The sequence below is a fragment of the Macrobrachium rosenbergii genome, chromosome 48, assembly GCF_040412425.1.
Source record: "Macrobrachium rosenbergii isolate ZJJX-2024 chromosome 48, ASM4041242v1, whole genome shotgun sequence".
Taxonomy (NCBI): Eukaryota; Metazoa; Arthropoda; class Malacostraca; order Decapoda; family Palaemonidae; genus Macrobrachium; species Macrobrachium rosenbergii.
This window is the reverse complement of record NC_089788.1, coordinates 78,014,683-78,032,953: the sequence shown is the minus strand read 5'-3', so window position 1 is coordinate 78,032,953 and position 18,271 is coordinate 78,014,683. Positions and strand designations below refer to the sequence as shown.

The window sequence follows — 18,271 nt, the reverse complement described above, 5'->3', positions numbered from 1 at the left end:
AGAAAGCAACAATTCTGTTTTATTCTTGTTGTCCAATCTCTTCATTTTTTTCTGTTTTATAAACTAAAATACCGAATTTTACACAGATTGACCTATGAAGGCAGTTATTTGCGTTATATTTTTTCCCTAGTCACTGTGGTTTTATATGTTTTTGTAGGTAGAGTTACTGAGGTTATCTAAGATTGTCTTATGTTATAAGAAAGGCCAGAATCTATTAACATATATTTTATTTCATTTACGTTTGAATAAACACACGGATCACACAATACAGAGCTTGAACTTGTACTGCAAAAAACGAGCACTTTCTTACTCTGTGGTAGTAATTCATTTCTTGTCATTTACACCTCACTTAGAAGCCTCCAAAATACATTCATTTATACATTCATTTAGCCACTTTTAAAAACGTTTCCAGGTTGGGGACGGAGAACGTTTGTTGTATATTACAAATCACATTGATTTCTATGGAAGAATTACCTCGCTTAGAAGCCTCCAAAATATATCAATCTAACCACTGAAGAACGTTTCCAGGTAGGGGAGAGAGAGAGAGAGAGAGAGAGAGAGAGAGAGAGAGAGAGAGAGAGAGAGAGAGAGAGAGAGAGAGAGAGAGAGAGACGTCCGTAAAAGAAAACATCAGAAATAATTTACAATATCTTTAACAGAATTTGAAGGCATCGTCAACACCGTAAACCTTTCAGATGCTTATAACAATTGTCAGTTATTGCGTGTAAAAATCAAATAATGGCTTAAAAATCAAGTAATGGCTTACCGCGTCTCTACCTTTCCTTATCTTGATGAACCAGAAGAACATTTACGACTATTTCCAGGTAGCCTCTACCTGGGACGGTCCCGAAATTCCTTTATGGGCCAAGACAGCACCCCAACCCCACCTAGCTTCAAGTCTGAGACGAGCCTTGTTGTGGACTGACAGTACAAGAAATATCTTCTTTTAAAGACGTCTTCTTTGCATATCCGAATTATTTTTTCTAAGTGTTTCCGTTACATTCTTGTGTAAGTATGACATACTTTCAACACCAGGTGAGACTGGGGTGATCAGCAGGTAAGCTAGTAATTGAATATTCACTGGACACGTGTTACAACGGATAACTGGTCACTAGGGGGGGGGGTCCCCTTACCGGGGGTTAATTATATACCTGTGGTTAGATTTTACCATAACTCTTACCTGTAGCCTTCTACCTTTCTTCTCTCTCTCTCTCTCTCTCTCTCTCTCTCTCTCTCTCTCTCTCTCTCTTAGTTAACTATTTGCACTTTCTCTCTCTCTCTCTCTCTCTCTCTCTCTCTCTCTCTCTCAGTTAATTATTTGCACTTGCTCTCTCTCTCCCCCTCTCTCTCTCTCTCTCTCTCTCTCTCTCTCTATTTCTCAGTTAATTATTTGTACCAGCTCTCTCTCTGTCTGTCTGTCTCTCTCTCTCTCAGTTAATTATTTGCATTTCCTCTCTCTGTCTCCCTCCCTTCCTCCCTCCCTCTCTCTCTCTCTCTCTCTCTCTCTGTCAATTATTTGCACTTTCTCTCTCTCTCTCTCTCTCTCTCTCTCTCTCTTTCATTTAACTATTTGCGCTTTCTCTCTCAGTCTCTCTCAATTAATTATTTTCGCTCTCTCGCTCTCTCTCTCTCAGTTAATTACTTGCACTTTCTCTCTTAATTAATTGTTTGCTCTCTCTCTCTCTCTCTCTCTCTCTCTCTCTCTCTCTCTCTCTCTCTCTACCCTTCAGTTAGGTTTTAAGGCCATTAGGCCACCCCTTTCAACAACCTACCTGTTAAAAACCGCATAACATTAAGTGACTGATGAGTTAATCTAAAACATGGCGGTTTGGGTCCAGTACTGTAGAGCTTATGAATATTTTTTTTTCACTGAAATGATATGCGGGGTGAAGGTCTCTCTGTTACAATTGCTGGCAGGGCGAGGAAGTTGGAATATGCTTCCGATTCGTATTGCCTTGAAGTTTTTTCCTCACAATTTAATGGATATCAGAGTTTTTTATTCGTTTTTATTTCAGATCGAAAATATATATTGATAATCGTCTTGATTCTTAAACTGAAGGTTTGTTATTGATTTATCTTCTCTCTCTCTCTCTCTCTCTCTCTCTCTCTCTCTCTCTCTCTCTCTCTCTCTCTCAATTAATTATTTGTAATTAATCTTTCTCTCTTCCTCTCTCTCTCTTAGTCGATTATTCGCACTTTCCCTCTCTCTCTCTCTCTTTCTCTCAGTTAATTATTTGCACTTACTCTTTCTTTCTTTCTTTCTGTCTCTCTCAGTTAATTATTTGCACTTTCTCTCTCTCTCTCTCTGTCTCTCTCTCTCTCTCTCTCTTTATCTCCCCTCTCTTTATCACTTAATTATATGCAATTCCTCTGTCTGTCTGTCTGTCTGTCTGTCTGTCTGTCTCTCTCTCTCTCTCTCTCTCTCTCTCTCTCTCTCTCTCTGCTGTAGCTACAAAACCAATCCTTTCACTCTAAATACAAAACGCTTCTTCCCAACCACCTTTGAATTTTACCAAGCAACATGTTCTTATGCAAAACATCCTTTGAGACTATTCCCTTATCCTTCTTAAGACTGTAGCAATGAATATTACTAAACAACATATTCCTAACTATAACATCATGTGAGAATATTCCCTTACCCTTGTTAAGAATGTACAGTAGCATCGAGAGAGGGAGGGAAAAAGGCAATATTTCGAAATCTGTAAAATCAGAAGAAGAAGAAGAAGAAGAAGAATAAGAAGAAGCCTTGATCTGAAAAAATCAGATTATTATTATTATTATTATTATTATTATTATTATTATTATTATTATTATTATTATTATTATTATTATTATTATTATTATTATTATTATTATTATTATTATTATTATTATGAACCTATTCATATAACAAGCCCACCATTATTGATTAAATTAAGCTAAAGAATTATTATTATTATTATTATTATTATTATTATTATTATTATTATTATTATTATTATTTCATATGGAACAAGATTGAGATGATTCAAAAGATTATTATTATTATTATTATTATTATTATTATTATTATTAACCCTTATTCATTATTATTATTACAAAGATGAAACCTATTCATATGGAACAAGCTTCACCATCAGCCATTGACTTGAAATTCAAGCTTCAAAATATTATTATTATTATTATTATTATTATTATTATTATTATTATTATTATTATTATTATTATTATTATTATTATTATTATGAACCCTATTCATATGGAACAAGCCCACAGGGGCACTTGACTTGAAATTCAAGATTCAAAAGATTATTATTATTATTATTATTATTATTATTATTATTATTATTATTATTATTATTATTATTATTATTATTATTAACCCTATTCATATTAATTATTATTATCATTCAGAAGATGAACCCTATTCATATGAAACCACCAAAGGGGCCATTGATTTGAAATTCAAGCTTCCAGAGAATATGGTGCTCATTAGGAAGACGCCAGATTGGGCCTTCATAACAAAACTTGACGAAACACCGCCAGAAGGTATATAAAAGGAACCGCCTCTTAAATTTATGGGGTTTCTGAGGTCACACGTAACCAGGAGGGAGTGTGACGCGTCCGATCGACTCGAAGGTCAGGCAAGGTCAAATGGGAGATGTTTGGAGAGAGGTGAAGCAAGGGTATAATGGTGGTAACTGGACAGATGGAATTACTGTATGTCATTTTATGGAGGGCAAGTTCATGTTTTTTATTATAAGTTTCTTATTTATGTTTAAAAGTAATTAATTTTTGTTTATGAAATGCTACTATTTATGTATGAAGTAAGTTTGCATGTCTGAAACATACTTACACATACATACACGCACATACACAAACACACACAAACACAGGCACACAAACATACATATATACATATATATCATATATATATGACTATATAAACGAATAAATATATTTATATATGTATATATACATATATATATATATATATATATATATATATGTATACAGTATATGTGTGTGTGTGTACGCATGTATTGTATGCATGCACGTACGTACACACAAAACAAAAACACACTGAAACCTATTATAACAAATACAAGCATAACCAAACTTGTCACAGTCAGTCTTCGCCATTCCCCAGATAAATAGTCCCCATTAGAAGCCTTTTCTTCAACCGACCTCCCCGTTAATTATCTCGAAGCGCCTTCCCCAGGTGCTGGGGACTAGTTTACGTGCAAATCCTCCCCAGGGCGCCTCCCCAGTCACCCCCTTCTGATTTTGGTCGACTTCGAAGGGAGCTGTTTATTGTAATATGTTGGCTACATGACTATATACAGCGGACTGCTGGGCGTGGTGATTTATTCTTCTCTCTCTCTCTCTCTCTCTCTCAATTATTTATTTGCACTTTCTCTATTCCTCAGTTAATCAGTTGAATATTCTCTCTCTCTCTCTCTCTCTCTCTCTCTCTCTCTCTCTCTCTCTCTCTCTCTCTTCTCATTTGAGCTTTTTTTTCTCTCTCTCAGTTAATTATTTGAACTCTCTCTCTCTCTCTCTCTCTCTCTCTCTCTCTCTCTCTCTCTCTCTCTCTCTCAGTTAATTATTTGCACTTTCTCTTTCTCTCGCTGAGTTAATTATTTGACATCTCTCTCTCTCTCTCTCTCTCTCTCTCTCTCTCTCAGTTAATTATCTGAACTCTCTCTCTCTCTCTCAGTTCATTATTTGTACCTTCTTTCTCTTTCTCCCGCTGAGTTAATTGTTTGTACTCTTCCCCTCTCTCTCTCTCTCTCTCTCTCTTAATTAAACTTATTTACGCAATGAGTTTTTACTGATTCTTACAAAATTGAATAAAAATAAAAAAACCCTCTCTTATTTTTTTTTGTTTTGCTTTGCTTCAAACCATATTTTCTTCACTTAGAAATATCAGAAGAATCAGCTATGAATAGGCAATACATTATCAGAATAAGTATCTACTAACCTTCAGCCACTGACCTGCGAATTCTAAGTCCATTTTTGGGAGGGGCAGTATGGCCGCTGTTGCGCCACTCCATAATGGCCGTTGATAGATCAATATTGCGTAGATAATAATTAACTGCTGGATTCTAGACTCGATGTTACCAACTCTGTTCTAATTATTATACTCTCTGGTTTAGTTTGCAAAATGTTTGTTTCATAATGTGCGCATGGGGTCGTATGTGTATATACAATCGTATGTGTATATACAACACGTGTATTCGTATTACTACAGATATATAGATATATATATATATATATATATATATATATATATATATATAGTGTATGTATGTATATATATATATAATTTATATATATATGTATATATATATACACTATATATATATATATATATATATATATATATATATATATATATATATATATATATATATATATATATATATATATATATATATATATATATATATCCATCTTTGTACACCAGTTAACTTCCCAAAAACAAACATTCTGATAAAACCACACCCATTGACATATACAAACGGAAAAAATCCCCCATCAATAAACAGATTCTAACCTCACTTCCATTCCTTTCAATAATAAAAAAAAATCCGATACCCTTCAGTGATAAGGGACCCTTAATTAACTATGAAATACCCCTGGATTTGACCCTGACAGACAATGAAGGCAGATAAAGAAAGATAGTCTATAGCTTTTGTATGGGTACTGACCTCGCCTATACCCAAAGTTGCTGTAGGTCATTGCCTATAGAAAGTATTTATCGAGATATCTACACTGTATAGAAAATAACGCCTTGATAAAAGAGGCTATTTCTTTGATAGAATCTATAACTATATATAAATGATTTATGTACATTTTCAGAAAATTTACCCAAGGTTGCTGTAAGTCATTGCCTATAGAAAGTATCTATTCAGACATCTATATTGTACAGAAAACAAACGTCTTGCTAATAGAGACTATTCCTTTGATAGAATCTATAAATATATATAAATTATTTATGTCTATTTTCAGATAATTTACCCAGGGTTGCTTTAGGTTATTGCTTATAGAAAGTATTTATCTAGATACCTATATTGTATAGAAAAAAACCTTTGATAACAGAGATTATTCTTTTGATGGATTCTATAAATATATCTGAATTATTAATCTATATTTCCAGGTAATTTTTCGTGACGTTCAGTTTGGCTCTTTTGTTAAAACAAACTTTCTTTTACGAATATGCTTTGATTGAATCTATAAATACACAGATTATTTATCTTCATTTTCAGATAATTTTCTATATGTTCAGTATAGCAGTTTTCTCAGAGCAAAATTTCTTTTACTAATTACCTAAAAAACTGAGTTATTATTCACATTTTTTTCTTACCTTCTTTCCAAGCCTCCTACGAAGGGAGGTCCTTTGTATCCTACGAATCCTACGAGTCCTTCGGTCACTAGGATGCTCGTGACGAGGACGACACTCAGGGATCCTACTACGTCTGCCATCTGAACCTTAAGGACGTGGCAAAGGATATCAGTTGTTATACAATGATTATTATTATTATTATTATTATATTATTATTATTATTATTATTATTATTATTATTATTATTATTATTATTATTATTATTATATAATAATAATAATAATAATAATAATAATAATAATAATAATAATAATAATAATAATAATAATAATAATAATAATAATAATAATGAAACGGTTTTTGCATGAAATTGTGAAATGATGCTGGAGTTTGGCAAATACAGTCATGTGTGAGTTTGGGCGTATAGATTCTGTGAATTATGAATGAACAAATTGTATACATTCAGTGAATTTTTGAGTGAACAAACTGTATAGATTCAGGGAATTTTTCAGTAAGCAAATTGCATGTAATCAGTGAATTTTTGAGTGAACAAGTTGTATATATTTCAGTGAATTTTTGAGTGAACAGTTTGTATATATATATATATATATATATATATATATATATATATATATATATATATATATATATATATATATATATATATATATATATATATATATATATATATATATATATTTGTATTTGTATTCAGAATTTTTGAGTGACAAATTTTATAGAACAATTTTTATATATTTAGTGAATTTTTGAATGAACAAATTGTATAGAACAAATTGTATATTCAGTGAATTTTTGAGTGAACAAATTTTATAGGACAATTTGTAAATATTTAGTGAATTTTTGAATGAACAAATTGTTTAGAGCAAATTGCATATTCAGTGAATTTCTGAGTGAACAAATTTTATGGAACAATTTGTATATATTCAGTGAATTTTTGAGTGAAAAATTTTATATATATTCAGTTATTCTTTCGGTGAAATAACTGTATATATTCAGTGAATTTTCGAGTGAACAAATTGTATATGGTCAGTGAATTTTTTTTTTTTTAGTAAAGCTTGGCACACCTTTCAGAAATGTTATATATGATCCTGATTTCAACAGCCACTGCAGAATCCCAAAGCAAAGGATCTGTTTGTATTCACAAGCGACCCTCAACTGCCTGTCCGATTTGGCAATGCCCAAAGACCTGACCTTGACAAATACCAGAGGAGAATGAGTTCACTCACCAAAGGTAACGACCGCGCCTACCTCTAGTTTGCCACTATATAAAGAGCAGATGAAGAAGGACAAGTCACAGAGTATCCAAGACACTCGCATATACAACATGCATTCCAAGGTATCCTAGTTTGTCTATTGCTTATTTTGCAAATTTTGAAAACGGATTCCAAAGCAATGATTCTTCTTTAAGAAGACTGTAGTAAATTTGATTATATCTGCTGTCTTTTATAGATTTTGAATAGCATTCCAAAGCAATGATTCTTCTTTGAGAAGACTGAAGTAAATTTGATTGAATTGTCACCTTATGTTTATAATCTGTTGAATCTGCCAATAAGGGTTTTCAGTTGATGATTTAAAGGAAAAATGATAGAAATAATTAAATGAATTATGAAGATTTTAGTCAACTTTATTTTATACCATGTTGGGTTGATATTCTGTTGACTTTTAAAGAAAGAACTAATTTAGTAAATTATGCTCATTTTCAGGTCGTTCTGGTTGTGTTGGGCCTGGCTGCCCTTGCTACAGTCTACGCTGCCCCTGGAGTGAGTACCTTTTTTGTTTTACACTTTTTGGTATATTTGGAAAGTGAAAGGATATTCCCGCATACCTTCTTTTACTTTCTATCCTTTATGGAGTCCTAACCATAGGATTACTTTCTCCAGTTTGTACATTTTAACATTGAAAGGATATCCCAGATACCTTCCTTGCCTGCTATCCTTTATGGAGTCCTAATCATAGGATTGCCTTCTCCTATTCCAGGCATCCTCCGAAGAAACCTCCTTCGAATCCGGCGAGGGCAAGTACAACTTCAACTGGGCCGTGAGAGACGAATCCTCCGAGAACGACTTCGGACACCAGGAAGCCCGCGACGGAGACGACACTCAGGGATCCTACTACGTCCAGCTCCCCGACGGACGCCTCCAGAAGGTGTCCTACCACGTCGATGGGGATGACGGCTACGTGGCTGAGGTCACCTACGACGGAGAGGCTCGATTCCCCGACTCCGCTTCTTACGAGTCCAACGAATCTAAATAAGATGGGACCCTGGAATCTCCTCTTGAACTTTCAGTGCTAAATTATTTATGAAGAATATTTATTCCTGCTAATTATAAATAAATTCATTTGGTGAAATGATTCCTTTTGATTCTCCTTGGCTAATTTATAGATCTCTAGTAGGTGGGAGTGTCTACATAAAATACATATAGGACTTTTAAGCTTAAATATATTTACCAACAGCTACAATATATAAATGTATGGTAGACGTGAATTTCCTTACATAAGCAGAACTCAGACTTTTCTATAAAGGACACCATAAAGACTTTCCAGGAACAAGCCCAGTCTTCCCTGCTTGAAAAGGTCTGAAAGAAATTGGACGAGGTTTCAATAGTGGCAGTGAAACAAAACAGTTATATACTTTATTTATATTCTGGTTTTATGCTTAAAGAATAAAACTTTTTCTATTGCCTATTTATTTTTGCTGGTAATGCAATACTCTTCAGAGTAAACTAAAGATTTATTTCAGAATATAATAATTTTAGCAAGAATACCATTTGGCGTTCATTCAACTAAATGTTACTTCAACTTGATATTACGGCATAAGAACGGGTAATGCTTCTGGTATAAGTGATACAATACAGATTTCCTGGTTGGGTATAACATAAATGATTTTGTATGTAAAACATCATTACCAAGATTCAACAATAATAATAATAAATAATAATAATAATAATAATAATAATAATAATAATAATTAATAATAATTATAATAATAATAATAATAATAATAATAATAATAATAATAATAATAATAATAATAATAATAATGTGACTAAGCCATTGCTGGGCGCTAATTATCACAGTTAAATACGAAACTCAGTGCAGGCTCCTTGTGGACTTTGTATGCAAACATTCATAAAGGCATTTCTGCTTCCGTGGCCTGATTTTGGGAGGGGCTCCCAAATACATGTATGCCAACCCCGAACCCCAACGCAACCCGCCTTCCCCAACGGCACTCACCAGTTATGTTATATTACAGAGTCTTCTTCCGCAAGTCTGATGTCATCTGCTTAGCAAGATCCAGTAATGGGTTTTGAGGATATATTGGAAAAGAGTACACTTTTCCTGTCCGCCCTCAGATCTTAAAACCTACAAAGGCTAGAGGGCTGCAAATTGGTATGCATCATCCACCCTCTAGCCTGAAACATAAATTTTTATTTTATTTTATTTAAGGTTAAAGTTAGCCATAATCGTGCTTCTGGCAACGATATAGGATGGGCCACCACCAGGCCTTGGTTAAAGTTTCATGGGTCGCGGCTCATACAGCATTATATCGAAAGATAAATCTGTTTTTGGTGGCTGTACAGAAAACTCGATTGTCGGCACATTTTTACTTGTTTTTCATTTACTTCAATAATAACAGATAAGAGAACAAATGATCAAATTGTGTATTATATCATAGATATTCCTTCGTAAGTAGGTATTAACATAAAAATTTTAATGAAGACTACACTAAGCTTTCGAAGTCTCTCCGTGGATAAACGCATTGTCATGTTATATACTTTCATGAATTTTATACCAATGAAATAATAAAAAAATAAGTTTCAAAGATGTTGAAGTATCGTAAAAAATCGCTTTTGATTTTTTGTGAATATTCGACGATTTTGAATTCCAACATAGTAATTATAATGATAATGAAGAAATCATTAAATCTCAGCGGAAATGTTACAAGATGAACCAAAATCGCTTTCAATGATTTTCAAGCATCGTGAAAGTAACTTTTCATATTTTGTAAATAATCGAGAACCATGAATTGCCACGCAATAGTCAGTATTATGGTAACGATGAAATCATTCAATTACCGCGAAATCAATATATGTTCAGCGAAAACTGATTTCAAAGACCATAAAGCTTCATGAAAATAGTTTGTAATTTTTTTTTTTCATATTTGACAATCATGAATTTCGCCATAATAATTATTATTATCATAATAATGACGAAATCATTTGATGACCGCGAAATCAGTATAAATTCAACGAAAACTGATTTCAAAGATCGTAAATCTTCATGAAAATAGTTTGTAATTTTTTCGTGTGTGAATATTTGACAATCATGAATTTTATCATAATGATTATTTTTATCATAATGACGAAATCATTTGATTACCGCGAAATCAATATAAGTTCAACGAAAACTGATTTCAAAGGTCGTAAAGCTTCATGAAAATAGATTTGGATCTTTTGTAAATGTTCGACAATCATGAGTTTCATCATAACAATCATCATCATAATGAAGAAATCATTTAATCCCAACGAAAATATTACAAGATCAACAAAACCTGATTCTAATTGCAGAATCATTGGACGCTAAGCTGCAAGTCTACTTTTAATTACACAACATTACGAAAGTCCTCGTTGTTGCCCTCTGCGACTCTCAGGGTACCTGTTTGGTGAACTGTTTTAGTCATCTGTAAAGGAAAACTGCTGAGATGTCTATTTGTCTGTCCGTCCGTCCTCAGATCTTGAAAACTACTGAGGCTAGAGGGCTGCAAATTGGTATGTTGATCATCCACCCTCCAGTCACCAAACATACCAAATTGCACCCCTCTAGCCTCAGTAGTTTTTATCCTGTTTAAGGTTAAAGTTAGCCATGATCGTGCGTCTGGCCTTACCTTACAGACCTTACAGTTCGTTCGGGTTGCCCCAGGTCCCTCAGTGTGAGGCATCTCTGATGTCTATAAGTGCCAACAACACAGCCCACCACCAGGCCGTGGCTGAAAGTTCCATGGGCCGTGCCTGAGAGTTTCATACAGCATTATACGCTATACAGAAAACTCGATTGCCCTGAAGAAACTTCGGAGCATATCTTACTTGTTTATATATGGGCCAATTATTGATTTACGATAAAAATTCTGAAATTTAGGCCATCAAGCCAAACACAGGGGGGACAATTTCGGCCATCCAGAGCTGAAGACAGTGAAAAGAGGGAGTTAGAGTTGTTGGACAGCAGGATAAAACGATCCAGAGAATAAATGAGATGAATGACAAGGATCTAAAAGGGGGACTGGGAGAAAACCTCACTGTTACACCAGGAAGTCATAGCTAGAGAGGTTGAACAGCAAGACTGAATAAGGAAGCGGGAAAGGAGGTGAAGTAAAATGCTAAAAAGTGGCTACGGTGCACCACGTGAGGTGCACTGACTTCACTAACCCCCTACGGGGATGGGCCAGTTGTTAACTTAGATGGTAGTTAACCTCGACTCAAAATAATTGTCCTATTTTTGGTAAGATGTACCTTTGGCCACTAAAGCTCTTTTCATTATTATTATTATTATTATTATTATTATTATTATTATTATTATTATTATTATTATTATTATTATTTATTAAACCATATCCAAATGGAACAAGCCCACAGGGGTCATTGACTTGGCATTCAAGCTTCCAAAGAATATGGTGTTCATTTGAAAGAGGTTACAGAAGATAATAGGAAACAGCATGGAAAAATCAGTTATTAGCAAAGAAAAAAAAAGATAGATGAACAAATTAACAAATAAATAGATGAAAATATAAATAGATTATTAAGATACAAGGCGAATTGTTTAAGAGTGGCATTATAATGAATAATTAAATCTTGACACCTGGAATACATTATTAAACGAATTTAATTTTTTAGTTGGAAGAGTAACCGTTACGCATGCGACTATAACATCATTTTTAAACTTACTGAAAATTTCATCGCATTCAGAAATAATTAATGAACTGAAAGTATAAGTTCGGTGAATCGAAGGAATTAAATTTTCATTTACATGAGATGCTTAAAAGCTAGTTCATGCCTTATACATTAAATGGAATTTTTGAAGGTTATTAGTAAGCTATATGAAATAACAATAATCTATATAAAGTAACATTAGCTAATTTTTAACAGCATGAGAAAAAATATATGAAATAATTATTAGTGTTCTAATTATCAAAAATTTTCAAAGCCCATCAAGAACGTTTACCATTAGAGAACTTAGCTAAATTATTACAGATAAAATAAAATTAATTATTAGATAAATACTACTTATAATAATATACATCCCTTACCTGTACAAATGTGCCTTAACATTTGACTATGTTCAGTAAATGCCAGGGTATCTGTGTAAGTGGTCATATTTATGAATTGACATGCCCTTGTTTGAACTCCCAAACACACAGAGACATAACTCATGGGATTTGGTAACGTTCCTAAACTTGACCTTGTTACCTGCAGTGTGTAAGAGTGGAAAGAGAGAGAGAGAGAGAGAGAGAGAGAGAGAGAGAGAGAGAGAGAGAGAGAGAGAGAGAGAGAGAGAGGAGTTATTTTTCAAAGGTAGCGACCGCGCCTACCTCGGGTGATAGTATATAAGAGGCATCAGTACCAGGACAAGTCACAGAGTTTCTGAGACGCTCCGACAAACAAGATGCATTCTAAGGTATCTTGTCATTGTTGTTCTCTGTGTTTACAAGTTCCTTTGTATTGTAAAATATGGTTTAAATAACACTTTATTCTGTTGGGTAATACAGAATAGGTATTTGGTTCAATAACACTTTATTCTGCGTGGGTATATAGAATAGGGATTTGGTCAAATTTTGGTTAAATATCTGTTAAATTGTTTCAGGTCGTTCTCGTATTTCTGGGCGTGGCTGCCCTTGCCACAGTCTACGCTGCCCCTGGAGTGAGTGTCCTTTTTGAACTACCCTTTTTGGTACATTTTAAAAGTGAAAGGATATCCTGAATACCTTCCTTTAACCCTCTGTCCTTCACAGAGTCCTAATCATAGGATTACTTTCTCCAACTGGTACATTTTAAAACTGAAAAGATATTCTCATATACCTTCCTTTAACCCTCTGTCCTTTCCGGACTCCTAATCACAGGATTACTTTCTCCTATTCCAGGGATCCTCAGAGGAAACGTCCTTCGAATCCGGCGAGGCCAAGTACGACTTCAACTGGGCCGTGAGAGACGAATCCTCCGAGAACGACTTCGGCCACCAGGAGGCCGCAACGGAGACGACACCCAGGGATCCTACTACGTCCAGCTCCCCGACGGGCGCCTCCAGAAGGTGTCCTACCTCGTCGATGGGGATGACGGCTACGTGGCTGAGGTCACCTACGACGGAGAGGCTCGATTCCCCGACTCCGCTTCTTACGAGTCCAACGAATCCAAATAAGATGGCACCCTAGAATCCCCTTGCGGAACCTCCTGAACGAATAAGATTTCAAGCTCCGACGCTTTCTGAGACTTTCTGCACTTCCGATGTTTGGTTATTCTGAATTATTTATCAATTATATTTATTCATTTCAGTGTAAATAAATGTATTTGACTTAACGTTTATTTTAATACTCCTTTTTGCTATTTCAAAGGGTCTTAATGGTTCAGCCCAGCTCCAAAATAATTGCCAATAGTTTTCTTTCTATTGATTAAGGATTCTGGAAAGAGCTAAATAGAAATAAATAGGATCCTTTATAGGACAATAATGAGCGTTCTTGCACTAATCCTATCTGGTATAACCAAGATATAAATTTATGTTGAAAAACAAAGTTACAAAATTTTAAAGAAGAAGAAAAATAAATAAATAAAAAAAATATATATAAATAAATAAATGCAAGATCTTGACAAGGTGGTAGAAATTTTCACTTGAGCATCTATGAAATATATTGGCAAGTCTTGAATTAGTGTCTAATCCTGCAATGCCCAAAAACAAGATAAATAAAAATAAAATGCTAAATTAACATGAACATGACGTAATATTTCTTCGGCCATGGTAGAATTGTTACTCCATATCTTATGTTAAAAGTGGGCAGCTTAATATATACATTTATAATAAATTATATGCATTTTTAATAATATTAATACCTTTATGATACATTTGTAATATTAATATCAATAACAGAAGAAAATAACAATGTTATAAAGTCATTTACCTTCAGCAGTTTAATTACAGAAAAAAAAAAAAAAGAGTTCAAAGGTCAGATTGAACTAGAGTTTAATACAGTCTGGTTTACAGAGTGATTCTCGGATGGGACAAAGTACATTCAGACTAATTTTACACAATTTATTTCTTGTTTTTCACTTTTAAGTAGTTTTAGTGGCTATATGCCGGTACCCAGGCGACGAAACGCACAAGACAGAGGATACAAATAGAATTAACTTTGATAATGATGGAATTTGCAGTTTTCATCAGGAGAATTTTATACTTATTGATGATATATATATATATATATATAATATATATATATATATATATATATATATATATATATATATATATATATATATATATAAATATATATATATATATATATATATATAAATTCAAATATAACAAAATTCTAGGCACTTAACAAATGAAATTCAACACTACAGAACCTCAACATCACATAATAACTTCAATTTGATTATCCTCAAACTATTTTCAAATATTTTTCAGAACCAACTCTAGATCCATAATTACCCCCTTGTCTATATTAACACTTATATTACTACGTTCTACTCAGTCAAGATACCGCTACATTTCTTCTTAGATAAAGTAAAGTAATGGAACGATTATGCTTCCAGTCTCCTGTGTCATCTTTCTTCTTTTAAAAGGGTCAGGTTTCGTTCCACAGAATCTTTCTTTCGTCCAAACAAAGCTTTTATACTAACCTAAGCAGCGACTACAGTATGATACAGTATACTGTAGGATTTAGCTTAAATCATTATTAACGACTGGGACTTCCTTGGTCTATAACTTTTAAATTCCCTATAGCTACGTTAAGAGTGCACCTCATGGGGTGCACTGTAGGCATTACTTAAGGTTCTTTGCAGCGTGCCTTCCTTAGGCCCATAGCTGCAACCCCTTTCGTTCCTTTTACTGTACCTCCTTTCATATTCTCTTTCTTCCATCTTACTTTCCTCAACCCTCTCCTAGCAATTGACTCATAGTGCAACTGCTTTGAGGTTTTTCTCCTGTTACACCTTTCAAACCTTTTTACTTTCAATTTCCGTTTCAGCGTTGATTGACCTCATAGGTCCCAGTGCTTGGCCTTTGGTCTAAATTCTATATTCAATTCAATTTAATATAGCTAAATTAAATCCTTTCTTTTTAGGTTACCTTTTTTTTTTTAGTCACTTTTCTGTCACGTCTTTCAACAGATGTTTAAAATGTTTCAAAGGCACAAGATTGCTTTTGCTTTTGACTGCGTCTCTCCAGTTCCATTTCTTATTCGGAGATATATTTCTTCATTTAGCTTCTTCTCCTTATCTATTCCTCTCCCATAACTTTCTTTCTTTCACCTAAAATATTTCAACACCTTTCCCTTCCTCTCAAGACACTCTCAGTCAAGTGCTGAGTCTCTGAACGTGTCTATTGGTACTTTATCACAAGATCCACGGACTCCTTAGCAAAGCAAGAGCTACCACGTCCCTTTTCCCAAGTAATTCAGCCCCAACAGACATACAGTACTTGTGTTAACCATGTAGGAATGTACAGGCGTAATTTCACTTTGTTTCAGTTCTGCATGCAAATTCACATCACCCTCATGAAGCGGAACGTATCTATCATTCATAGACAAACTTCCAAAATTAAAGAATTTTTATCAGGGGGTTTTATCTGTAAACAATACTAGCATTAGAAAACGTCTCTGATTTGCAAGAATTTTTTATCAGGGTGTTTTATCGAGAAACGATACTAGCATTAGAAAACGTCTCTGATTTGCAAGAATTTTTATCAGGGGGTTTTATCGAGAAACAATATTAGCATTAGAAAACGTCTCTGATTTGCAAGGATTTTTATCAGGGGGTCTTATCGAGAAACAATACTCGATTTAGAAAACGCCTCTGATTTGCAAGGATTTTTATCAGGGGTTCTTATCGAGAAACAATACCCGATTTAGAAAACGCCTCTGATTTGCATCACTCTGTGAATAACGCAAACATGATTTGAAAATCATTAGATCCACAACTGAGAAGAGAAACAGATTGAGATCTGCCCTTTCAAGCCAGTCACATCCCATAATTAATAATGCTTCTCTCGCCGTCTTTTGATACCCCAGACCTACATACGAGCGAGTATACAAGTGATCGACGAGGTATGTGGGTTGGCAAAAGCATTTTGAAACATCCTGAAGAAACATGGCTGGGCAAATAAAAAATAAAAATCAGATCTTGGAAAGGTGGTGACCTACTGCACTTAGCAACTGGGCATGATATATATATATATAAAGAGCAGCGTTCCAGGACAAGGCACAGAGTGACTGATTCATTCGAACGATCAACATGTATTCCAAGGTATGTTTGGGAGTACAGGTCTCGGAGGAATATTGGTTGTGGATTTGATGTCTGTTATATATCTCTTTCTCTGCATATTTATATTATCATAATAATCGCAAGTAATCTTTGTTCCAGGTACTTCTTCTCGCCCTTGCTTTGGCGACCATTGCTACAGCTTATGCTGCCCCAGGGGTAAGTACAAAAATTTATTTTGGCAATTTTGAAATATTCCGGGCAGCGTGCGTCCATCAAAAAGGACACAGCAGTTGAACATGTATAGTTTTGGGTACACTGAACAATGAAAAAATTAAAAGTTTTTAAAAATGTTACAGTTTAAAAAGTTTTAGTACAATAAACAAAAAAATGCTTTGAGTACACTGAAAAATTAGTGATTGCCCAATAGTTAGATATTTACTTTTGGGTACACTGAACAGTGAAAAATTACTATCTAGCTAAATATTAAAAGTTTTAGGTACACAGAGAAACCTGACAAACAAAATAGTCTGGAAGTTTGTTTCCAAATGAGATCAATGATTAATACCCTGGATCACATCTTACACCTCCAGGGATCCTCCGAGGAGAGATCCTTCGAATCCTTCGAATCCGGCGAGGGCAAGTACGAATTCAACTGGGCCGTCAGAGACGAGTCCTCAGAGAACGACTTCGGACACCAGGAGGCCCGCGACGGAGAGGACACCCAGGGATCCTACTACGTCCGCCTTCCCGACGGCCGCCTCCAGACCGTCAAGTACATCGTCGAGGGAGACTCCGGATACGTGGCTGAGGTCAACTACGACGGAGAGGCTCGATTCCCCGACTCCGCTTCTTACGAATCCAACGAATCTAAGTAAACATGCTGGGAATATTATCTTGGAAATGACTTGCCTATTTAAAACGTGACGTAATTTAATTCTGTTCGGATTCATGTAAATAAACTGATTACAAGCTGCTCATTCATCTTGTCATTTAATTTTTCATACTTTGCCTTATTTAATTAAAACATGACTTAACTTAATTATATTCAAATTCATGTAAATAAATTGATTAAAAACTGCAAATATATCTTGTAATTTTATTTTTACTACTTTTAGACTTGTTCTAATTTTTTTTTGAGGTTTGGTAATCAATAATTTATCATTTCCTTCTCCTCCTGTATCCTACAAAGGATATCAGTAGGATTCTTTGTATAATGGAATTATTTTCGATCATTTTTTTATAATTACGAGGCAAAGTGAATGTTACTTACTATAAACAGTGATGCTTCTTTTGACAAACCTCAAATTTTTTTCGCATGAATTAAAAAAAAAATAAATACAAAAAATCTTGTAGAATTATATATTTATATACACACACACATATATATATATGTATATATATATATATATATATATATATATATATATATATATATATATATATACAGTATATATATATA

General features: G+C 34.1%; 2 protein-coding genes and 1 pseudogene across 2 annotated transcripts; all 3 read left to right on the top strand.

Moving 5' to 3' along the window:
- The first annotated feature begins 7,499 nt into the window (after nucleotides 1–7,499).
- Nucleotides 7,500–8,699, top strand: LOC136831808 (pro-resilin-like). The gene is made up of 3 exons (XM_067092429.1): nucleotides 7,500–7,685; nucleotides 8,053–8,109; nucleotides 8,327–8,699. The coding sequence occupies exons 1-3, from the start codon at nucleotides 7,626–7,628 to the stop codon at nucleotides 8,600–8,602; spliced, it is 393 nt and encodes a 130-aa protein (XP_066948530.1). The 5' UTR covers nucleotides 7,500–7,625; the 3' UTR covers nucleotides 8,603–8,699.
- A 4,275-nt stretch (nucleotides 8,700–12,974) lies between these two features.
- On the top strand, nucleotides 12,975–13,914 carry LOC136831807 (pro-resilin-like; annotated as a pseudogene).
- Nucleotides 13,915–16,799: 2,885 nt separating this feature from the next.
- Nucleotides 16,800–17,836, top strand: LOC136831632 (pro-resilin-like). The gene is made up of 3 exons (XM_067092264.1): nucleotides 16,800–16,854; nucleotides 16,972–17,028; nucleotides 17,403–17,836. The coding sequence occupies exons 1-3, from the start codon at nucleotides 16,843–16,845 to the stop codon at nucleotides 17,685–17,687; spliced, it is 354 nt and encodes a 117-aa protein (XP_066948365.1). The 5' UTR covers nucleotides 16,800–16,842; the 3' UTR covers nucleotides 17,688–17,836.
- The last annotated feature ends 435 nt before the right edge of the window (nucleotides 17,837–18,271 follow it).

Coding starts and splice junctions, on each gene's coding strand:
- LOC136831808 (XM_067092429.1), top strand. CDS start 7,626: ATGAAGAAGGACAAGTCACAGAGTATCCAAGACACTCGCATATACAAC. Junction 7,686..8,052: donor TATACAACATGCATTCCAAG/GTATCCTAGTTT, acceptor GCTCATTTTCAG/GTCGTTCTGGTTGTGTTGGG. Junction 8,110..8,326: donor CAGTCTACGCTGCCCCTGGA/GTGAGTACCTTT, acceptor CTCCTATTCCAG/GCATCCTCCGAAGAAACCTC.
- LOC136831632 (XM_067092264.1), top strand. Junction 17,029..17,402: donor CAGCTTATGCTGCCCCAGGG/GTAAGTACAAAA, acceptor TTACACCTCCAG/GGATCCTCCGAGGAGAGATC.